The 24,292-nt window shown below is 53.1% G+C and overlaps 1 protein-coding gene across 6 annotated transcripts in view; it reads right to left on the bottom strand.

Moving 5' to 3' along the window:
* The window catches only part of OLFML2B (olfactomedin like 2B), a 36,744-nt gene that overhangs the window by 6,385 nt on the left and 6,067 nt on the right, over window positions 1-24,292 (bottom strand). The window contains exons 4-6 of one of the 6 annotated variants that reach the window (XM_026517226.4): window positions 12,684-12,860; window positions 7,130-7,361; window positions 4,989-5,498 (exon numbers count right to left, since the gene is read on the bottom strand). In XM_026517226.4, coding sequence (XP_026373011.2) covers window positions 4,989-5,498; window positions 7,130-7,361; window positions 12,684-12,860 — 919 coding nt within the window. Of the gene's footprint in view, window positions 1-4,988; window positions 5,502-7,129; window positions 7,362-12,683; window positions 12,861-24,292 lie in introns of all 6 variants that reach the window. The other 5 variants (XM_048225324.2, XM_026517224.4, XM_026517225.4 and 2 more) reach the window with 5 other exon arrangements.

Genomic DNA, 24,292 nt, shown 5'->3' with positions numbered 1-24,292 from the left:
GCATTTCCACTGTTCCGCTAAGAACAAAATACATATGTATGAAGGAGCTATGACACAGGCATTGTGTCATTTTGGTGACTTCCACATTGGAGTCAAATGACCTTATATTTGCATTTAAAACTGACATTCAGATATAAAGATAAAACTCACGCTAATACTTTGAGTTTCTAATATTTCTTCACATAGAATGGCATGGAATACCAAAGAAAAAAACGGCATGATGAGAGAGAGAGACAGACAGAGAGACCACAGAAGAAAGGGAAAAGCTTTCTACTCCCGACCTTTAATGGCATGGCCCCCACGTGCTCCCTGGGCTCCCAGCAGCCCCGAGCGCGCTGCTCCCACAGCCCGGCCTCTCCTCACTGTGGCACCACCTCCCTGTGCGGCCTGGCTAGCTCTTCACCCTTCAAAGCAGCCAGGTTGGCATCTCTTTCCAGAAGAGAGTCCTTCGGACCGAAAGCACCCGATGCATCCTGTCCCCACAGCTGGAAGGACGTTCTCATGTCTGACACACAGCAAGGAGGTCGCTGCCCCGCCTGTCTTTGAGGCGCCAACACCCCGGGCACCCGCACCGGCCTGCCTGAGACCTGACTGCAGCGCTCACGGAGAGCAGCTGCCGCTGCCGCGCTCCCCTTCATCATCAGGCCCCTGGCTCCTGATCCCAGAACCCTGTCCCTGCCCCTCAGTATGTGCCCCTGCACGGGGCTCCTTTGACTCCCCCCACGGTGCTCTGCCTGCACGGGCGCCCTCTCCACCATCAGAACCCATGTCGGCCCCAGCTGGACCAAGAACATCCTGTCTGCCACGCTAGCCACCTGTCATCCTCCGCAAGTAGTCCTCTTGGGAAGTGAGCCCCTCTCACTCCCTTTCGGGGCACAGAGAGTGGTGCTGAAGGAACCTTTTCCTGGCAGAGGGGAAGACTATTCCTCACCCACTTACAAGCAAGGTCTCCACTTCCTGCTCTTGTTTCCAGGGCCAGAGCCCCTATATACGCCTGAAGTTCTCTGTGGCTGCAGGGGGCTGATTAGTGGACTGGGGACTGAGCAACCGGAGCAGAGTGCCTATGGAGCCGGGGGTGGGGACGGGTCTTGTCTGCGTCTGGCCGCTGCAGAGGCCTGGCCCCCACGGCTCCTGCCTGGCCAGCACCACCTTTCTCAGGCAGCCCAGGCCAGCCCCCATGACGCGTGGCAGGCAGGCCTGGCCACCCCTCCCCTCCCTTCCCCCCGCCCACAGCTGGAGGGCCAGCGAACCTCAGGGACTGTTAAGGTCTCAGGCTAGTCCCAGAGCGGGGAGCCGGGTTTTCCCAGATCAGGTTTCCTGGATTCAACAGGAGAGAGGCTCTCGCTGGTACTGTCGTCATTCTGACAGTCCTCTTGTCTGCTCCTCCCCTCTTCCTCCCCACCCCAAACCAGCCCCGTGGAAAAACTCGCATCAGGAGCCCCAGCCGTTAAAGTCTGGGGTTCTGCGGAGCCTGGCCCACGTGGCACAGTCTTTCCTTCGTCTGCAGGAACTAAGCAGCCCCCCCCCCGGCCCCGGGATGGCGGCTGACCCCTCACATGGAAAGCCAGCTGCCTTCACTGACAGAATTTTTCCTTTCCTGGTCCTACCGTGACTACCCTTCAGCCGAATGCTTGTTTCCATAACCAAAAGTTAATTCTAATTTACTTGTTTTGGGAGTTTTTCTGAAAGGTTTACAATTCCCCTGAGGATCATGGTTAGGCATTTTAGGACATCGCAAAATCAGATTTGGAGAGCGTGGGATAGGATATTCCTCTTAAAAGCAGCCCCATTTCAGACCACATCTCAAATAGCTCAAAATCAAAACTACCAGACTCGTTGAACAGCAAACAACCTTCACGGGCAGCAAACCCACGGCCTGTGTCGGTTTCAGCCAAATGCTTTTTATTTACCTGCAACAAGGACACACAGCGCAATCTGGTCTTACTTGCCAGGCCCAGATAATTAGGGGTCTGTAGAGAAGGATCCAGAAAGAAAATCCCATCCACACTCACAGCAGCCCCAGGGAGGCACGTGACAGCAACAAGCAACTAAAAATGATTCCCCAAGGGGCGCCTGGGGGGCGCAGTCCATGGAGTGTCTGACTCTTGGTTTCAGCTCAGACCAGGATCTCAGGGCCGTGAGATCAAGCCCCGAGTTGGGCTCCATGCTCAGCAGGGTGGGGGTGGGATGGGGGGGTGGGGGGGGCGTCTGCTTGAGATTCTCTCTCCCTCTCTCTCTGCCCCTCCTGCTCACGTGCTTGCTCTCAAATAAAGAAATCTTAAAAAAAAAAAAAATTCCTGGAGCACCTCTGTGGCTCAGTTAAGCACCTGCTTTCTGCTCAGGTCATGATCCCAGGGTCCTGGGATCGAGCCCTTGCTTCGGTCTCCTTGCTCAGCGGGGAGGCTGCTTCTCCCTTTGCCCCTACCCCCTGCTCTTTCGCTTGCGTGCTCTCATGCCCCCACACCTTGCAACAATAAGTAAATAAATAAATCTTTTTTAAAAAATGATTCCCCAAAACAAGCCAGTCAAGAGTCCACACGGCCCGGTCCCCTCTCTGAGCCACCCTGTCTTTTCACCCCTGTGTGTTTGAAGAGAACCCCGCATCCACATTCCCATACTGTGTTTTCTTGGTGGTGGACTCCAGAGGCAAAACCCTACAGGCCAGTCTGTAAGCAGAGCCTTACACTCTCCATGTGCTGCTGTCGTTGTGGTTAAACAAATACTGAGCAGCGAGAGGCAACGTCTTCCCCCCTCCGGCTCCCACCAGGTAAATGGCCATCAGGACGTGATGCGTCTCTGTCCAGGATCAGCATCTCAGGCAGGCTCCTGGAGGAGGAGTGGTCCTAAGAGCCCCAGAAAGGTGCCTGTTGGCAGTTACGCTGCTGGCGGCCCCCCAGGGAAGGCACAGCAGAGAACTCCACTGCTGGCTCGGAAGTCACCTGGGGAGGAGGCCCCAAGGCTGACCGTCATCATCACTGAGGGCACACAGGTGTGCAGGCCTGTCTTCCCTGTCCGTATTGGAGCCCCCCGTGGAGGGGTACGGCTACATTTCTGGGGGAACTGTCCCTCCCACTCACAGGTGAAGCGTTGGAGTAAGGGGTCACCGGGGAGCTCACTCCCGAGGCGGGGCGGGGGTGGGCTATGGTATGGGGCTCAGGGCCTGTGGTCCCATGAGCATGGTCAAGGCTGCCCGGAGCCAGTGAGGAAATGGGAACCTTGGGCTCAGGCCCCAGGGCATTCTGCGGAAATCGAGCATGACCTACAGCTTCAGAATTCACTGTCCATGCAGAGGAACCGCCTTCTATGCCATGGTTAGCTTGCTTCCACCATGGAAGAGAAAGAAAATGAAAAAACCATCGTCTCCTGCTTCCACCCCAACCTCTGTGGCCCAAGCACGGCCTCCTTCTGGAGGTTCAGGAGATTTTGCTCTGGGGTCTATTTTTACTGGTTATTTCCCCACTCCCACTCTGCCATTATTCTGGGATTTTCTCCCAATAAGAATCCCTTGCTGTATCATGGCCTGATAAACTTACTGCAAGAAACCATAGGATTTTGTGGAGGAAACAGTCTTTAGCGAATATCTAACTTCATTGGAGACCCATAGAAGGGCAGGAACTCGGCCAAGGTCACACAGCTATCAGCGGCTGAGACCAGGCTGTAGCCCAGGTGTCTGCTCACAGCAGGTGCTCCTTCCACCACCTTGTCTGACAGTAGCCAGCACCTTGTTCTGAGGAGGGAATGGGAACAAAGCGGCCGAGGGAGCAGAAGATGGAAGAAGGAAAAGGTATAAGGCAAATCATGTCACCTGTCAAAGCACGTACATTTTTCAACAAGCACTCTGATGAAACTATTATCCAATAGTGTTATTTTTCAATTTTTCAATCGGTATCGGTGATGACTCCATGGATGTTTGGCTGAGTTCTCTTTGGGAGAGACACCTGTAGCCAGCTCCCATTTCCCTCTCTAGCTGTTCTTCCCCAACGTGTGTTCCATTCACGGTTCCCAGAGTCACTGTGTGGCTCTGGAGCGCCCAGAACAGGCCTGTACGCTCCATGCTTCTGGAACATGATTCGCTCCTTTAGAACCAAGTCAGAAGGCTTCCCTTCTCTGTTTAGAAAACTCCTGTTCATCCTTCAAAACCCAGCTCAAACAACACTGCCTTAGAAAAGCTTCCCCAGCCTTCTTAGCACCCAGGCCACGCTGGTGCTCCCTTCTTCTGTTTCTCTGTTTCTCCCCTGCTATAGCATTTATCACACGATGCCTCAGTGGTTCCCATTCTCTCCAAGGCCGCCACTCATGGGATGGGGCCCTGGGGCCCACTGTACTAGTAATTCCCTTGTTTCTGGGACCTCCCCTCTCCCTGACCCCATGAATAAGAGTCCCTCGTTATATCATAGCCTGGTAACCCTACTGCAGAAAACTTAACTTAGTCATTGCCAGATACCCAACCCCATCACAAAGCCTAGTACACAGAAAGCACTCAACAAATGTTTACAAAACTGACCAGTGCAGGTAGGTCTGTGTCTCCACTGACTTCTATATACTTTAGAAAGGAGCTTCCCACTAGCGTCACTGGCACGTTTCAAATATAAAACCTCGATGTTGGGGCACCTGGGTGGCTAAGTCAGTGAAGTATCTGACTCTTGATTTTGGCTCAGGTCATGATCTCGGGGTCCTGAGATTGAACCCTGTGTCAGGCTCCATGCTCAGCGGGGAGTCTGCTTGAGATTCTCTCTCTCTCCCTTTGTCCCTCCCCCCAGGCTCATATGTGTGCATATATGCTCTCTCTCTCTCAAAACAACGACGACAACACAACACCACCCCTAGATGTTATTAACACTGATCACTGGCCGAAGGCATAATTCCACTTGCTTTTCCTTCCAGAGAAGTCTGACCATCTGGCTCCTCTCTCTCCTTTCAACCTAACCCCAGGCTGAGCCTGTTACCAGAGCTGAGCAGGACACGGAGGCCAGGCAGAAGGAACTCACCTATGACATTCCGGATGTCATCCTCCTCTTCTGGGCTCAGGGTGGGGCTGGCAGGGGCTGTGCCCTGCCCCGTGGTAGCATCTCTCCCCAGTGAGTCTGTCTGGACTGTGGTGGGAGGCACCAGGGCTGTGGATGGAGCCTCGGTAAACGTGTCCCCAGAGGCCCCTGGCAGGGAAGCCGAGGTTGGAGGCTGCTGGGTGGCTGTGTGGGCCACGGTGGTGGCTGGTACCTGAGTGGAAGGTTCCAGGCTTGCCTCCACCGTGGGACCTGGAAACACTGAGGAGGTCTGGAGTGGTGCTGAGAACTTTTCCACTGAGGCAGACAGGGTGGGGTCTGGGGTGCTGGGATCGGAGGGCGCGGCCAGGGCTGAGGTCTGTGTGTCACTCATCCTGGTGGTACCCTGACGGGTGACCACTGGCCTCTGAGTGGCACTGGTCAGCAGGTCGTTGTGTCTCAGAAGCTGATCTTCAATCAGCAAATCCACTCCATTTTCACCACTGAAAAACTCGTCTTCTGGGAAACAAACAAGGTCATCTGTGACTCAGGGAGAGGAACACTGTCAGAGGAGCAAAAGCATGCGGTATGTGGCAGATTAGGAAGAGGGCTCCTGGGGCGCCTGGGTAGCTCAGGTGGTTAAGTGTCTGCCTTCAGTTCAGGTCATGATTCTGGGGTCCTGGGATCGAGCCCCACATCAGGTTCCCTGCTTCTCCCTCTCCTCCCCGCTCAGGCTCTCTCTCGCTATTTCTCTCTCTCTCTCAAATAAATAAACAAAATCTTTAGAAAAAAATTAAAAGGGATCTTTCCTCAACACGATGCCCTGGTTCAGAGATGGGGCTCGGCTGGGATTTCAGAAGAGGAGAGTGAGAAGCTGCAGAGACAGGAGGGCACTGTGTCTCCTGGAGGGTCTCTGAATAGACTGCCTCTCAGGCTCGGGGACACCGGGAGGATGCATACCCGTGGCCACGGAGCCCGGAAAAAGCCGGTCACCCCGTTCCCTCATCCAGCACATGTTTATGGCACACACTCAACAATCGTGGGCAAAACAAACATCTTGCCCTTGTGGAGCTTCTGTCTAGTGGTACAGACACTAAATGATAAGTAGACAGCACGCTTGATGGTGCTGGGAACAAAAAGGTCGAGTAGGATGAGGCGTGTCCGGAGAGCAGGCAGGCAGCCGGCGAGACTTGCAGTGATGGATCAAGTGGTCAGGATGGAGATGAGCGAGGCCAGAAGGAGGTGAGGGAGCTGGCCAAGCAGCCATCCAGGGAAGAATATTCCAGGGTGAAGGGCAGCAGCGCAAAGGCCCTGAGGCCAGCACGTATCTGTGGAGGGTCCAGTGTGCACGAGAGGCAGAGGGTGTGCAGGGAGAGTAACCAGTGATGGCAGGGAGGGCACGGGAGCCAGGTCACCTGGGGTCTGGGTGCCGTGTTCGGACTTCGGTTCTTATTCTGAGTGAAATGGGGGAGTGGGCAGGGTTTTGAGCAGAGAAGGAATAGGAGGAAGTAAGCCTCTCTTAGGACACAAAGAGGTCTAACCACAAATGAAATAAAGACTAAATTGTGTTTCATCTGTTTGTCAAAACCACCACAAAGGAACTGAAACTCCAAAAGCCACGGGCAGGGCAGAAATGTGTGTAGTACGTAACACTGACAAACGACTTGTTCCAGAATTTAAAAAATCCCACAAATCAGTAATTTAAAAAGACAACAAACAAGGTTAAAAGTGGGCAAACTGATTATGCCAAGAGCTAGGTAAGCATAACCCGGGAAGGGGGAGAAACCCAAGTCACCTGGAGGCAGGGACACCAGGTTGGGCTCTGAGCATAGCATTCTCCCCACCCGCATTCCCCCTCCCCCGCAAGCCTCAGTGTCCTCAAAACAGAACTGGAGGGCACCAAAGTCCCTTACAACTCTGCTATGTGATCTTCCACAAGCCCAGAGACCTCAAGTGACTTGCCCGAGGCCGCTCAGCAAACTGTGAGGAAATGCAGCAGGAACTCTGGATAATTTGTCATGGTGGGCAATTCCCCCATGACCCTGCTGGCTCTGCGGGGTCACAGCAGTCATCAGACTGTAGAAGGGTCCAAATGGTGACTCCCTCTCCGCCCTGCCTCCGCAGTGGGCCTGCTGACCCCAACTCACGCTGCTCTTCGATGTCATTCTCCTCCTCGGGGTCCTTGGCCTTGTAGTAGGTGATGCCCCGGATGACGGTGGGCTTGGAGGCCGGCCGGCCCCGCAGGTGGACCTGCCTCTGCAGGGGCCGCTGGGGCCTCACCACCTCGGGCGGAGCCAGGGGCCGCGTGTGCAGGAGCTCGATGGAGTTGATCTGCTGGGACACGGTCTCTTCCTGCAGAAACCGCTCCTCATACTGCTCCTCAGAGGGGACACAAGGGGAGGCCCGGTCACTGGACAGGCAGTGGTCAGGAGGACGCAATGCTGTGGCCTAGGCACCGTTCCAGGTGCTTCACTTATGCCCAATAACTGAATCTTGCCACGAGTCCTCCGGGGTAGGAACTCTTTATCATTCCCATTTACACGTTAGGAATCTGAAGCACAGAGAGGTTATGCACATTGCCCAAGGTGCCACAGCAGGTAAGTGACAGAGGCAGGATTTGAACCCAGGCAGCCTGGCTCCAGCGTGTGTCTCTAACCTCCACACTGTACTTCCCAGAGAGGGCAGTTCTCCTCTCGGCTCTGGCCTAGGGCTGCTGCCGGACTTAGATCTGCTATCAGGTGTTTCAGTGAGGTCTCTGTGTGGGCGACGGTGAGGCCTGAGGCCCAAGGTGTGCACCTCAGGATGAAGGTTTTACTTCCGCTGTCAGAAAGAACCGTTCCAGACCCGCCCTGATGCCTCCAGAAGAAAGTCCAAGGTCCCTGGCCTGGTGTTCACACTCCTCTTAAAAGCGGGCCTTGACCCAGCTCTGCATTCTTCTCTCTAGTTCCGCCCCCAGCCCCAACCCTCAGTACTTCAGTCACTTGGCGGACTCCTCACCCTCTTGGCTCTCCTAAGCTGCGGGGTCTTTGCTCCGACTGTTTTCTCCATCTGGAAGGCCACTCCCTTCTCCCTTCCAGAGCTACTTACCATAATCTACCCATTTCTCAAGGCCTGGCTAACATCTCAGATCCTTAAGAAAATACTCCCAGACCTTCTCATCCATAATTAATCTTTCTTTCCCAATCCTTACTTTTCACGTTGTGGCAGAGACTTCTGATTGACTTACGCAAATTCCATCTCCTGTTCCTTTCTAATGGGAAGCTGGTTCTGTGGGAGTAGCCATGGGACAAAGTTCTGGCCAGTGGGGTATAAGCAGAAGTTGGTGGAAAGAGCTTTTGGAAAAGCTCCTTAAAAGGGAGGCTGAGTCAGCCGGAAGGCATCTTTCACACTCTTCCTAATTTGTCTGGCCTGAAATGCAGACAGGGTGGCTGCAGCTGGGCAGCCATCTTGTGACCATGAGAAGGTTCTGAGGATGGACATCGCTATCGGCTTCGTGCAGTTAAGCACATCGGCTGAGGTCGGCCTGCCTCCAGAGCTCCTTCTACATGAAAGAACAGCAGTTTTTCTACTGCTGGAGGCACTGTGTTTGGGGCTTCTCAGAGCTGAACACAACTGCCAACGGACCAAGTCTATACCTCTGTTATAGCACCTCTCCCGGCCTGCGTTCTATGGGCATTATTTAAGGATTCCGTCTCTGTAGACTCTAAGGAACTGGGAGAACATCAACCACCTCTTGCTCATCTTTGATTCCTTTGTATTTGTTCCACTGAATTTTTTAAAGTAATCTCTATGCCCAATGTGGGGCTCGAACTCACGACCCTGAAATCAAAAGTCGCGTGTTCTGCTGACTCAGCCAGCCAGGTGCCCGTTACATTGAGTTTTTCGATCATAACAAATCCCAAGGAATGGGCTACATTTATGATGGGCACTGGATTTTGTCAAATGATGCTGTACAGTAGGTTGCCGTGACCTGAGCATCTTGATGTCACCATGACAATACCACTGCAAGTGCTCGGGCCAAACAGAAGGGCTGTCCTGTCCTCCATGGAGCTGCTGCCCAGCTCAGGGTTGGCCCTCCTGTGTCCGCAGTGTGGCAGGTCTCTGGATCCTGCCTTGGTCCATCAGGTCATGGACCCGCCCCCAATCCAGGATCGCAATCCCCCACCACTGAAAACAACGGACTTTGGGCACAGGTCCTGTGAGCTGTGTTCAAAGCAGGGCCACACAGATGGGTCCAGCTCCTGGGGCGGTGGCTCCGTCAGGGAAGTGTGAAGGGACCCAAGGGCAGGCCCAGCCCTGCTCTCAGGAGGACTCCTGAGGCCAAATAATGAAGAGGCAGCTTCCTATCTCCACCTAAGCCATGGAAGCCCCCTTGTCACCACAAGGAGGTGGGTAAGCTCCTCTAAACCCTATTACTCTAGACCTAGGTGAAATCCACCCAGAGAGCAGAGCCCACTTGGAAACAAAACCTCTGTCCCCAGATGATGCCCCGCGTCCTGAGGGGCAGAGCCGGACCTTCAGGGCCACAGAACAGCAGCCGGCAGAAGCCCAGCCGTAATGGCCAACTCCCTCACTCTGCACCGGAGGAAGCAAATCAGGCTCTTGTTTCGACCTTACAAATCTGGCCTGGAGAAGGCCCAGAGTCATTCCCAACCAGGCTCCCACGCCTGTGCTGGCTTCGCTGTGACAAAAGAGCTAACCCAGGTGAGTGAGCCGACATGGCCGCTCCTCGCTCCCCAGCACACGGCAGAGACCGGCTCTGCAAGCCAGGAGCATCCTTCTGCCAGCCTTCCCTGGTGGGGGCCGGAGAACCACCCAGAGAGAGGCAAGCATGTGCCCAGGGGAGCCCCCACACCTGCCGCCTGCCCCTCCTCAATTCCCCTTTCTTGCCGGGGAGGTGACCTCGACGAGAGATGCAGGGACGCATGGCCTGCGGTGATGGATTTTAGGGAGCACCCACGCTGACCGGACACATCCCTTCATGGTATTTTTGGCCCTTACAACAACGGGGCAAGGTAGACGGCACTATCCACACTTTACATGCAAGGAAAGAGGGGCTCAGGGTCATTTAGCGAGTTGGTTGCAGGTCAGTCAGTGAAGGGCTGAGGGGGGCACCTATGAAGCAGGTCTAGGGCCACTGTCTTCAGAGCCCACCCGCTTCCTGCCATGAAGCCACGCTGCCCACAGCCATGACCATGGGACTAACTTGTCTGCCATCTAAAAACTTGTCTACATCCCCAAGTCCACAGGGCCCTGGTCTGGCTAGTGCCCAGCAGACGTGGGGATCCCTCATTTCCCACTGGGGAAGGAGGCTGGGAGGCTGACGAGAGGCCCCAGACGCTGTGGGCTGGCTAATTGCTGGACCCTGGTCTCCCTCTGCATTGCAAAAGCAGGTTGTCATTTCTTCATGGTAAACCCCAGGAACTGTCTTTAATTCCAGGCTCTCTGGGACAGGCGGGAACTACAGTTCCTTCTCCCGGCCAAGGAGATGGAGCAAGACCATAGCAGCCTCTGCCAGAGAACATATAATTTCCTTGGATTCACTGGCGACAGGCTGAGCTGGGCGGCAGCTGCCCCCACCAAGCTTTGCTTTCCTCTCTCTGCTAATCCGAGAGCCTGTTGTATGACTTCAACTCCTGGCGTCCCTATGTCCCCGCTCCCACCCTGCCCTCTCCACTCCCAACCCAGTTCCCGGAGCCCCTTGCCAATCCTCCAGGCAAGGACCTTCTTGGAGAGGGGCCTCCGACAAATTGCCACTCACGACTCCGAGAAACCCCAATATCATCTAAGAACCCTGAAAATAACCACAAACCTAGCCCCCACTTGCCTCCTTTCTAGCATGGGGCTTGCTAAAGACACAGAAAGACAAAGGAGGGGAGGAAGAGCCTAGCCTTGGGCCTCCTTCCCGGCTTCCCCCTTTCCCCCCCTCCCTGGCCCTGGCTCTACCCCGCCACCCTGGTTTGGTTGGATTGTGCTAACTTCAGCAGTGTGATGAATGGGGATTTCAGGAGGGGAAAGGGCTTTGCTGAGCAAAGAGAAAAAGAGTTTGGTGTGTTTGATTTGGTTTACTGTTTGCCCTCAGGAAATATGAGCTGGGTTGCTGAACATACCACATAATGTATCATCAAGACAACAGTCGAATTCTCCAGCTCAGCCGACCGGGAAGCTGGAGGCCAGAGAAGACAGGGAATGCCGGACTGTGCTGGGCACCAGGCCAGTGGGACATGTCAGACGGGCTGAGATAGGAGCCGCTGGGCCCCAGGTGGGGGGAGAGGGTGTCTCCAAGGTCCCTTCCAGCCCGAATGTCCTTGGCTTTTTGGTTTATAAGCTCAGATCTGCTCAAGGATGACCCACCAAGCAGACTAAACACATGCCTAGTAGCTAGCCTGTTGGGGGACAACTAAAATGAGAATAAAAATAATCATTGAAGAAATATGATACATCCAAAAAAGCATCAAAGTAGTCATCATGGGCAAAGCCAGAAAATTATTGGCCTTCCTTATCCTTATTTTCTGGTTTGGAACTGGTTTTATTTTGAGTTACGCACTGGGCAGGGTGCAAGCACCATACTGTCTTTGGGGCTTCTTGCCTCCAAACTCCTAATCTGCCTGCTGTCTTACCTTGGGAACACATGTGCCCAGGATCCCCTCTAACCCACAGCTGCTGCCTGCTTGGCACCGCGTTGATGAGTTTCCAAGAGTTCCGAGCCCAGGGTGACTTCCTCTCTTGCCCCAGTTCTTACTGACCCAGGCAACAGAGTCCTACGTAGCAATGCCTAGCCGTTCTCTGTGACCCGGTGCACGGCAACTGCTCAGCGGCTCTGACTGTCCCAGGCCCTGCTCCCCCACACCCCGCCTGCTGCCCCAGGCTGAGGGGACACTCCGCCTACTGCCCCAGGCTGGTCCACCTGGAATCCAGGCTCTGCCGTCCACCAGCGACCCTTGGTCCAGTTAAAGCAAGCGAGGCCTCTCTTAACTGCTGTTGTCCCCCGGTTGCCAAGGACCTTCTTAGGACACTTCATCCAGACATGCTCACTCGCTGCATCTCACACTCTTCAAGTCCTGCCACCAAAATTTACCTGTTTCCTCTTCCACTCCGGGGTTAGCTCCCAAATGGATACTGTTCTTGGACATCAGCTTAGGACACAACCGCCACGTTAAATGGCCACACTCGGAGCCACAGTAATACACGGAGCCATGAGGACATCAGCGGAACTTACTAACTGCGGCCAAGAGAAACCGCAGCAGATGGGGGCATTTTTGACAAGCAGGTCCTGTGGCATCGTTCCAGACACCATCGTACCACAAGTCCTGTATGAACAGGGAGGCCCCACAACTTACTATTTCTAAACAGGGGTGCTTTTGAGAGCGAAAGAAGGTTCCGTCAATGATAATGCCAGGATGGCAGGAGTGAACCATGATGGTCCCAGACAAGCCAGCACACACACTCCTCCTTACTCATCACTCAGGGACTCTCACAGAGGTGGGGTGAGGCCTGGGACTCCGGAGTCCTGGCTTCAACACTTCCTCACTGAGCCCCTCTGGCCTTCACCATTAGGCACCATGGACTTGTCCCCTGCCCCTCACCCCTACAGAAGGGCCGTCTAGAAGAAACGAGACCATGGCCATGAAAGAATCAAGACCTACAGAACTTGGTGTACAGGCGAGCCTGGCAGTGTGCTTCCCGGGGCCAGGACCATACCTCTGGTTGGGTGTAGGCTGCGGCCGCGTCCCTCTGCAGAGCTGAGCGCACGTCGGGCATGCCGTCTAGGATGCTGCCTGAGCAGTTCTCTTTCCCTCGCTTGTTCATCTCCGTTCGGATTTCTTCCACATCTTCTTTGAGTTGCTCATTTTCCTTGGTGAGGTTTTTAGAAACTTCCTGAGAAGAGAAAAAATGTCATAGGAAGATCCACGAAAGTGCTCTGACGTTGAGCAGGAGAGAGCTGGCACCTCTCTTCTGCTCAGAGCTAGACGCACAGAAACAGGCCGAAAAATCGGCCCAGGAGTGATTGGGGTCCTAGAGTGCATCCAGCCCTGCGCTGAGGGCCAGACCCCGGGCGGTCCTTCCAGGGCAGCGTGGCTCCAGTACGTCCCACTCCTGGAGATGCCCCCCCGCCCCAAGCCCCCATGGCTTTCCTAATCATGACACTGCTGTGTCTCTGGGTCATCAGGACACCTGGCTTCTTTTCTGCCATCGGTACACAGTGATGACAAACGTGACAAAAAATTCTTACTCATTTGGAGCCCCATACACGTGAAATGTATGAAAGAAGCTTGCTTAAAAAAAAAAAAAAAAGCAATTTTAGAAGAGGTGGCCAAAGACATCTACTTAGTCTGCTTTCCTAGTGAACACAAACTATTCCCCAGCACTTTAAAAGCATCATTTACATAGAAAACCCATGGGATGGTTTCAAACTTTCCTACTGACCCATAAAAAATTTCCCTAAATGACCCTCACTTGGCAGATTACCTGTGTTCCTGATCTAGTTCATACTGGAAGGGACCAAAGGTACATTTCCGTCAACCAACACTGGTGAGCACCTTCTGTGTGTCTAAGGTACAGTGTAGTACAAAAAAGGCTCAGGATACCCCTGGGGTTCTGGGGAGATGCCAACTATAACTGGGAAAAAGGCCCGCACAGCAGGAGGAAGATGACCGGACCTGCTGGATTCTGCAAGCGGCAAGTGTGAACTTACAGAGTCCAGAGGAGGGAGGGGACAGAGGAGATGCAGTGTCCTAGAGGTGACACTACATGGGATCTGAACCAGGGACAGTCACAGGCAGGCTCAGAGGCGCCCTTTCTCCTCAGGTTATTTCGAGAGAAGTTGACTGAACTGAGATCCAACATTGTCCAACTCTGGCCGGCATTCTAAGGTTTCCATAAGCGTCTGAGTTTTTGTTTTATTTTTTTAGTTATTTTTTTAAAAGATCATTTATTTATTGAGAGAGAAAGAACATGAGCAGGCAGGGTGGGGGAGCAGAGGTAGAGGGAGAAGCAGGCTCCCCGCTGAGCAGGGAGCCCCATGAGGGGCTCGATCCCAGCACCCTGGGACCCCAGCACCCCAGACGCTTCACCGACTGAGCCACCCAGGCGCCCTGCATCTGAGTTTTTAGATGTGATGTTTTCCCTGAGCCCTGTTCATGGGGGGCAGAGGAAGCAAACATGTAAAACAGAGGATGCATTTGCTTTTGGTCTTTAACAGACAGATACGGGGAGTGTAAACGCTCAGACATTGCCGAGTAGGCCCTGCCACCTGGCACGATAGTGCTAAGTCCTAGAGGAAAGCCACGGTAGCCCCGAGGGGGGATGTCTAAGTACTCAGGCAGGCGGTAATCCCCAGACACTGCGGCTCTGATGGCTCCTACAGGGGCTGCCCTCTTCATCCACTAGGTGCTTGTTAAAACTAACCAGACCCTAGAACCACTGGCCGTATCCGTTCTTCTGACATTTCAATTCATGGCAGATTTTGAGCCCTGGAAAGACTTGCTGTGTTTCTGTGGGGCTCAGGCCAAGCCTGCCTCTCTAAATTGCACAGAGTTAACTGTGAGAGATAAAGCCCCTGAGAAAGAAGTCTTCTTTCAGGAATAGCCAGAATGAGCAGTTTTGGGTGAAGTCATTCCTGACAGGTGTTACCAGGGGCAGTCAAGTGCAATGGTTCAGAGCACAGATTCTGGAGGAAAGAGTCTAGCTCACATGTCAATGTTATTGCTGCTTTTTTGATCTTGGGCTAATCAATTCCCCGTGCTTCAGTTTCCCCAGGGCTAAAATGGGGTAATACCAGGACTTTCCTGATGAATTCTTATGGGTGAGTAAATTAATATATGTGAAACTGCATGGGACATACAAAGTGGTTATTTTCTTTCATAGGATGTTACAGTCGGGGTTTCTAGGCCCCTGGAGGATGCCAGAACTCAAGCATGTCTCAGATGGGAAAACTGAGGCCCAGAAGAATGATGTGATTTGCCCAAGATGATAAAAACAAAAGTGGCAGAGCTGAGCCCAGCACCCAGCCTCCTGGCTCTTGCCTCTGAGGTTCACTCATGGGACCACTAAGACCACTGGGGGAGGGTCCTGGTGCTCAGCCAGCTCTCAAGCAGCAGGAAGCCCATCAGAGGGGCCCTTGAATATTGCAGTGTGGGCTCAGGGTCTCTGAGAGAATGTGCATGTGCATATGTGGAGAAATGCGGATTCGGTGGGCTCCCATAAGTCCTTGTTATGCAAAGTGTGGTGACAGACCAGCAAGGGGGGGGCACCCTCAGGAACTGTTAGGAATGCAGTCTGGGGTCCCACCCAGACCTGCTGAATCAGAACCTGCATTTTTTTTTTTTTAAGATTTTATCTATTTGACAGAGAAAGCCAGCAAGAGAGGGAACACAAGCAGGGGGAGTGGGAGAGGAAGAAGCAGGCTCCCAGCAGAGGAGGCTGATGGGGGGCTGGATCCCAGGACTCCAGGATCACGCCCTGAGCCAAAGAAAGATGCTTAACGACTGCGCCACCCAGGGGCCCCCAGAATCTGCATTTTAACAAGACGCCCAGGCAATTTGCAGACACATTCAAGTTTGAGAAGTGCCACCTGAAATATAGGAAGCTTGGGCTACATCTGCTGGAAAAGAGGGGTCCAAATGTATGAAAGAGCCTATTTTACAGGAGTCAGATTTTTCTGGGGCCAACAGGAAAGGTGCTTGGTGCCTTAGTGGGATTCACGCATTTCTTTTTGTTTTTGAAGATTTTATTTTTAAGTCATCTCTACACCCAACGCGGGGCTCTAACTCACAACCCTAATATCAGGAGTCACTCACTCACTCCACTGAGGGAGCCAGCCAGGCACCCCTGGATTCACGCATATCTGTACATCCCCAAGCACCTGCTGAGAACTGGACCCAGGCATCTCCCCTGTGAATGCTCAACGTCCTGAGACATACGACGGGGCCCACCAGGCTCGGGGTTCTGTGTGTTATTTCTTCATTAATTGCATTCACATGCTCCATGCTGGGCCCAAAAGGGTCAAGTATAAGCCACACCAACCAGGATGGTCTGATGAAGACCACCCTCCATGAGGGGATGAAGGCAATTAACAAGGGGCGCCTGGGTGGCTCGGTCTTTAAGCGTCTTTCTTTGGCTCAGGGCGTGATCCTCGCATTCTGGGATCGAGCCCCACGTCAGGCTCCTTCGCTGGGAGACTGCTTCTTCCTCTCCCACTCCCCCTGCTTGTGTTCCCTCTCTCGCTGTCTCTCTCTGTCAAATAAATAAATAAAATCTTAAAAAAAAAAAAAAAGCAACACCAACTAATGAAAAGTCAAAGTCCGGTCAGGTGACAGGGCATCAGCAAGGTCAATGATGCAGTAGCTAAGGGAGGGCCTGTGGTGTGGCCCTAGGACTCCTGCTGGGTGGACCCAACAGCTGGGCCTGCAGAGCCTTACTGCAAAACAAGATCGAGCCTCATTCCTGAACACCTTGCAAGACCCAGCGCTGGCCAGTGCGCTCGCTGAAAGGCAAAGGGGAAGCCCCACAGGTTCAGCTCCTACTCCCTAAATCTTGGGGTTTCTAGGTCCCTGGAGGGGCTTTCTTCTCCCTGATTTATAAATCCCCAATACCCTTTCTGATTTTAGTAAGGAGTCATTATTTGGGGTTTCCACAGAGGAGGGTTTGATGCAGTCTGGCCTTGAGAACCCAGAGGAGCAGTATCGTTTATTCCCCTCACAGGACCGGCAAAGCCTGCCCACCAGCTGCCTGAATAAACACCCAGCAGGCAGAGGCATCACCCTGTCGGCCTGCCAGGTGGAGCCAGCTGGCGTCCCCCAGGGCAGTGGCAGCAGCTGCGCCCCCTCGGCCACCCCGACTCAGCCACCTCCACCCCGGGGGTGCTGGCCTTGCAGGGCTCCCCACCGCCCCCTGAGATTTTTGCTTCCCTCACACCAAGATCTTTTGTGGAAGCACAGGGGATGCCGCCCACGCGGGGCACTCTCGAATCTGCCCTGGCAGAACAGTGAACCCCATGACCTCATGCCTCAGGCTCTTCCCCTCCGGACAGCTGCAGCCCTGACATTGACAGTGAGCGCAGCTTGGCCCTTGGGCAGTGCTGGCCATGTGGTGGAGGAGGCAGGCATGGGGCCTACCTGGCTCCTGCCAAGGATGCTGGTGGGATGAAGAGGAGGGCGGGAAGGAGGCAGGAAGAGCTGGTAGACAGGGGGCTGGCCCAAGAGGCTGCACACAGCCAGCCACAGCACTTAAAGATCTGAGCAGAGCCAAGGACCTGAGCAGTGTTCACAGAGCATGTGCCACGTACTGGAGGGACCCGCAGTTGGGCACGGGGCCTGGGAGGATGCCCGCTAAGAGCAAGCCCACACTACCAGGAGGGGACACGCGTCTCCCACTGACCACAGCCAGAGGCAGAGATACAAGAGGGGAGGAAGTGTGCAGACCAGGCGGGGTCCCTGGGCAAAGGAGACTGGATGTCAGTGGAGCTGGGGGTGCAGCCGGCACGCAGGTGGTCAGAGCTATGGAGGGTACGCAGACTGGTGGAATGGGTGTGGGGGCAGAGGTGGGGGGAAGCTGTTCCATGGGTATAGACTGTGTCCTGACCTTGTCCGGCTGTTGGACAAGTGCGTGGGTGCCTGGGTGAGACCATGTGATAGCATAAGCCGAAAGCGTTGGGACTTGAGGGGGAGCGACCATGGCACAGAGCTCTGGAAGGCTTCTGTGTTCTTGTTTCCCCCACACACATACAGCGAACCAGGGACGTGGGCGTGGTAAGGAAGGGTCTGGCTCCGGGCACCAGCCCACACCTCCATTACCACCACATGGCAAGTGAAGGGACCCTCCAGGTCCCAGCTGGAGAAAGGAGTAAGGATGCCCACCTCCCCAGGCTCGGCCTGGAGAAAGAACGAGGCCCTGCAGGTGCAGAGCCAGGCACAAAGCGGGACCTGATATCCCTGGGGCGAAGCTGGAGCAGGGCTGGCCCTTGCCATCTCAGAGCAGATATGCAGGTGGAAAAGGGGAAGTGAGCTAAGGGTTCTTGGGTCTGGCAGGAAGGAAAGGTGAGAACCCCCCACTCCCCTGGAGAGGCTGCTGGGCTGTAAAAAGAAGCACTGGACCCCTGTCGGAGGAGACAAAGCCAAACTGCGGCTGGGCCAAGCCTGGGCCCCAAGTCCTTCAGCAGACATGTGTCCCCACACCCGAGGAGGCCACCTGACCCCTATCACTCGCTGGCTAGATGTGCCCAGGGCCCGATGCAGATGCCAAGCCTGAGGGCAGAGGGAATGGCCTTCCTTGAGGGAGTGAAGTGAGTGTGGGGGTAACGGGATCCTCGGGTCTCCAAGCTCCCAGCAGCTCGCCTGCCCTTCCCCCTCTGAGCCCTTCAGGACACAACTAGGACCAGGTGGCCTGGGACAGCCTCCCCAGCCAACAGCTGTCTCCACTCTGGTGAGAGTGCGGAGGGGGAGAGCAGCTAGAAACAGCTGGTGCCCCCAGCTGACCCAACAGGCAGGACCCGGCACAATCCTGGACCACAGCTGACGGAGCTGGGCAGGCTGGCCTGGGTGCAGGGCCAACAGCTGCCCCTTCAATCACTCCCCCAACGAAACAGCTTTGAGCATCTAGTCCATCTTGGGTGTGGGGCCCAGATGCTGAAACAAAGCTGATTCAGGCTCAGGCCACCCTCAAGAAATTCAGAGCCTGGAAGGACAGTCAGATAAGTAAAGAACAAGAAGTCCCAGGCTCCTGATGGTGAATTTTTGGATCAGGGGTAACCTCACCCCTCCATACAGCTAGAAGCTGTTCCGAGGGCAGCAGATGGACGGCTGCCTCTCACACCTTCAGTCTGCTTAGCCAAAAAGAAAACCTTTCATTCCACAGTGACAAATTAGATTCGAAGTATATATAGCCCCAGGAGAGGGAAGATATTCACTTGAACTCATATTCAGATATAATTGAATTAAATAACATTAAAGCTGAAATGTATCTTAGAAATATTATCTCCAAGCCTTTCCCTTTCCAAGGTGACAACACTGCGGTCAGACAGGGTGGGCGAGAGACTTTTCTCCAAGGCTGTGCTGGAGTAGGAGAGGCATGAAATGACTGACCGCAAAAGCAGATTTGCTCAGGAAGGAGACACGCTTGGGGTATCTCAATGCGCACGGAGGGCGGGCAGAGAGGGGAGGCCTGGAAAGAGACCCTTCCTGCCCCTAACTCGAGGCCTGGCCTGTGCAGACGCAAATGACATTTTCCTATTAGTTGGTGAAAAGATATATCCCCCCAGAGTCAGGAATGCTCCTTTGATCTTGCCTTTCAGACCAGAAATACAAAGGCCACCAAATCATTAGGTTTGAAGGAGAAGCCTCAGCAATGTCTATGCCAGCACATTCTGGGGAGCAGGCCAGTTCCGAGCCTGGTAAACATATCACAGACTTGAAATCGTACTTGGATACAACACTATCAGGAGAAGCGGCTTCATACGACACACAAGGTTCCATGGTAACCATCTGTGCTCACGGACAAGTTTTGCGCAGGTAAGGGTGAGAAAAAGAGAAGAGTCACGCACACCAGAAGGGGCCGGGCTTCTGCAACAGAAATCCTGCCTTGGGGAGCCTGCAGGCAGGAACCTATGTTAAGACGTGGCCTGTGCATGCACACATAGACAAAGGCACGTGTGTACACACTCATACACACATCCAAGTACTTACAGACATGGACAGGTGTGTCCTGCAGCTAAGTGGGGGTGGGGCATTTCTTCCCAACGATTGGCACTTTTTATGGGAATGACTTAATCCTACTAAAACCTTGATGCTAGAAGAGATTACTTTAGCGATCTGTCCCTCTGTCCTTTGCTCCACTTTGCTAATAAATCTGCTCCTGAAAGCAGTACTTGGTGTCAGTGTTGTAGCCCACGCCTGGGTCCCCATGCCTAGGCTCAGGCAGCCCACACGTCTTTGGGTCTCTGTTCACACTCAGAGCTCGGGGGGGAAAGTCTTCTTAGCGGAATCAGTGCCATGAACAGGGTTTGCCCTTGCCTTTGGAAGCTGCGGATTTCCCCTGTAGACTTCTAATTCCCATCTCTGCTGGCACCTATTCTGTGTACCCACCCCCAATTCTAAAGCACCCTCATACCTCCTGTATCTTCTTCCCCTTCCCAGCCTCTCCCAACGTTCAGCCTGAGTCAGCCACATTAGAGGTTCTTGGCCTGGGGGTGCCTGGGTGGCTCAGTTCGTTGGGCATCTGCCTTCGGCTCAGGTCACGATCCCAGCGTCCTGGGATCGAGCCCCATGTCGGGATCCATGCTCAGCAGGGAGTCTGCTTCTCCCTCTCCCTCTGCCTACCACTCCCCGTTTGTACTCATTCTCTGTCAAATAAATAAATCTTAAAAAAAAAGAAAGAAAGAAAGAAAAAAGTTCTTGGCCTGCTGACCACTTTGGATGTTACTCCTACTGGCACCACTTCCAGAGGAACGTCTGTGGGGTTTCAGGCCTCCACTAGGCCAACAGCAAAGATGTTCTGGGGGTTAGGTTTCTGGAATACGGTGACATGGCCCTACTCTGCTACACTCTCCAAGCTGACGAAAACCAGAAAGTCTGACAATTCCAAGCGTTGGTGAGGATGTGTGTGGCATTTCTATATCCTGCTGGAGGGAACTTAAATTTGTACTAGCACTTGGGAAAACAGCTCTGCAACCTCCCCTACGACTGAAGGTAAGCACGACTCGTGTCCCGGTAGCTCCATTCCCACTTACATACCACAGAGAAGTGCCTGCAGGTGTGGGCCAGGGAACACACACAGGGATGTGCATGTACAGGGAAAGCTCCCGGGGCTACTGTGAATTACAAAACTGAAAACACACCCCCTATCCGTCCTCAGTAGAACAGATGGATAAGTTGTGCTGTATTCGCACAAGAGAATACTGCACAGCGATAAAAATAAATGAACCACAGGATACAAAACAACATAGGTAACTATTCAAAACAAAATTGAAGTAGGGCACCTGCGTGGCTCGGTGGGATAAGCATCTGCTTTCAGCCCAGGTCATAATCTCAGGGTTGTGGGATCAAGCCCCACATTGGGCTCCCTGCTCAACAGAGAGTCGGCTTTTCCTCTGCCCCTTCTCCTGCTTGTGCTCTCTCTTTCTCGCTCTCTCACTCTCTCTTAAATAACTAAATCTTTAAAAATAAATAAAGTAAGAAAAACAAAATTGAGGGGCACCCGGCTGGCTGAGTCAGGGGAGCACGCAACTCTTGTTCTCAGTGTTGTGAGTTTGAGCCCCACAGTGGGTGGAGAGATCACTTAAAAAAAAAAAATCTTAAAACACACACACACACACACACAAAACCAACTGAAAGAAGCCCAAATACACACACAGGTACACACACACACTTCTGTAGGACTCTATATACTTAGAGTTCAAAAATAGACAAAACTGTTATATGTAGGGACACATCCTTAGGTAATGTTTTTTTTAAAAAAAACAAGCAAAGATGAGGATTAACATAAAAGTCAGGATAGAGGTTCCTTTGGGAGGGGTGAGGTGAGGGCATGCTGGGGGGCTAAGCTTTCCTGAGCTGGGTGGTGGTTATGTGGGTCTGTTTTGCAATAATTAAGGTGTACATTTGTTGCTTACGTACTTTTCTACGCATGGGTTACTTTCCCTAAATTAAAACAAAAGTTTAACCAAACTCACCCCACTGAGCAGAGCTCTCAGAGATGATTTTTACCAAAAGGTGAGACTCTAACAGTTTAGATTCTATTTCTCTCCTTCCTTCCTCTTTCATCTGCAAATGGAGTTTCCATTTCTACATCCATACTGGGGGTGGGTGTTCACACGTGTGCCCTCTTCTACTGCCAAGCACTGATCCTACTCTGGGCAAAATGCCCCTCCAATCTGACCCCTTTGTCTGGTCTGACCTCCAAAGCACTCCCCTTGGGATTCTGGAATATTCAAAGACCAAGAGCAGAATTTCACTTCCATTCCTTCTGCAGAGCCCGACGGGAGGACTGTTTTTTCCATTTACCCAACATTGTGCCTTTTCAGTGACTGCAGACTGCAGACCGAGTCAGCCAGCCCGAGCCAGGAGACAGAGGCTGAATGTCACACCGGGAGCCGTGCTCTGCTCAACGGGCCCGGACCCACCTGTGACATCAGCCACACCACAGCACCCTGTGGCCTTGGACGGCCTGCTTTGGGGAACCTCTCACTCCACTTGAATCCTACTTAACAGGACTTACGGGATACAGACACGGCTCTGCCTAGAAATTCCCTTGGACGAGCTGTTGTTTGAAGCTCTGATTAGGAAAAACTGATGTTTCCAGGGCAGACAGTAGTGACTCAAAGCAACTTACAGGGTTGATTAGAAAGAGCCTTGGCCCAGGAACCAGAAGGCCTGAGCTCCTGCCTACACTTCCCTAGAACCTACCACAGGTCTCACGTCCTGCCCAGCTCACGGGAACAAAAGTGCTCAATGTATATGGGGTGGTTTAAAACCGTAACTGCTATGTAAGTACAGAGGATTGTTATTATTAATATAAAGGGCCAGTTTTTGCTACTCAACATACCATGGTTTTGAAAAAGAGATCACTCTCATCGATATAAGCGAGATTGGTTTTGGCAAAAACCCAGTTACCGTGTGCCTACACAGAGGACCCCTTCCTGCCGGGGCAGTGGCACCACAGCAAATCCACCCGCTAAATGCACGCCTATCCTCTGCCAGCAGGAAGGGCTCGCTGCTTGACAAGGCTGGAAACAGACTACAGCCCTTGAGCAGGGCTCTCAGGGGCTGAGCCCCTGACCTTGGCCTCATGAGCACTGTGCCGCAGCCCCAGAGCTATCTTTCCCGGTCTGTGTTCTTGAGACGGAATGAAAACCAAGTGGCCCCCAAGGTCCGGCTATCAGCTTTGTTCCTATAAAAATGCAAACACTTTTTTAAAGGGGGCATCGCACATGTGGATGTCTTTGGGGGCCAAGGGAAAAAGAAGAACTTTCCAATTTCAAAGGTCGACTTGGATCCTGGTTTAATCCCTTTTGAACCCATCTGAAAGAATCATTAGTAGTTTTAAATGGGAAAATGAATCCCAAGCCTGGATGAAGTCCGTTGGTAGTAGGATGGTGTTGACCATTCCCAATCTCTTCACTCCAGCCATCAATGTTGGGGAAGAGAGAGTGAAGATTAAGCCTAATTCTCTTGTGAAGCCCCCTCAGGAAGAGTGGGCTGATGTGGTCCTGTTGGCCACCTGGAACTGTCTAGAAAGCTCAGGTTCCAGGACTCTGACCCTCGTGACCAGACCTGGTAACTGAAACGACTGTGGACCCACCAACCCCCCCAGAGCTGATGGCCATGTTCAGAAAACACTCATCACAGCGCTGGGGGAGTTGGGCCTAAGGACGGGTGGACAAGGAAGTGGTGTTCACTTTCTGGGAACATTTTCTGGAGCGTAAGGAGGGTGCTGACACCAATCTCTGCAACGGCAATGTCTCATCATCCAGGTACCAGCTCCCCCGGCAAAGCAACAGGGAGACACCGCGCCCACTCACTCCTTGGTCCTAAACCAAGTACCTTGTTTTATTTAAGCAATTCAAAGCGTTTGCAAAGTCATTAGCTCACTTCTTATCCCCTCAGCAATCATACAAAGCAGACAGGACACCTTTCCCACTTTACAGATGGGGAAACTGAGGTACAGCTGCTCAGCAGCAGAGAGGGGGTCACTGTGTCCTGACTCCTAGTCCAGTGAGGGCTCTTTCCGCCAGACTAAAGGGCCTTTCCTTTCTCCCATCCTACAGCCACTAATCACCCATGAGGGAAGCCCGGCTCCTCCATGAGAGACCCAAATATTTTCATGAGGGGTACTGGTATAGCTAATCATCCTGCTATTAACCCACCATTTACAGTAACAGCCTAAAAATTAAATAGCCCTAATTTTTGGAATCACTGTTTCAAGTAACAGTTCAAGAACTGGGTGCCAGTCGACGACACATACCCATAAGCTCCCTATCAGTAAGGCTGATGGTCATCATTCCCTTCCTGGTGACCAAAAGACTGATCTCTGTTTTAAAGGATGACAGCAACGATACAGTGTCAACATTATTATCATATGTAATGACTTCTATCTCGCACCACCACCCCACACACCGGCCCCTGAAAATCACGGTACCAGCCGTGCGTCTCCCAGGAGCCCCGTCAGAACTGCGTGATGTCTGTCTGGGAAAATTACACTACCGGTCCATCCTTCCAGGGGGTGAGGAGCCTGAATGCTTTCCAGTGGGGAATGTTATTTATTAGTAATCATTTTTACGTCTTCTTTCTCTAAAGTGGATTTGAAGTGGATCACCA

This window comes from Ursus arctos, unplaced genomic scaffold (assembly GCF_023065955.2).
Source record: "Ursus arctos isolate Adak ecotype North America unplaced genomic scaffold, UrsArc2.0 scaffold_2, whole genome shotgun sequence".
Taxonomy (NCBI): domain Eukaryota; kingdom Metazoa; phylum Chordata; class Mammalia; order Carnivora; family Ursidae; genus Ursus; species Ursus arctos.
This window is presented reverse-complemented; position numbering and strand designations above follow the sequence as displayed.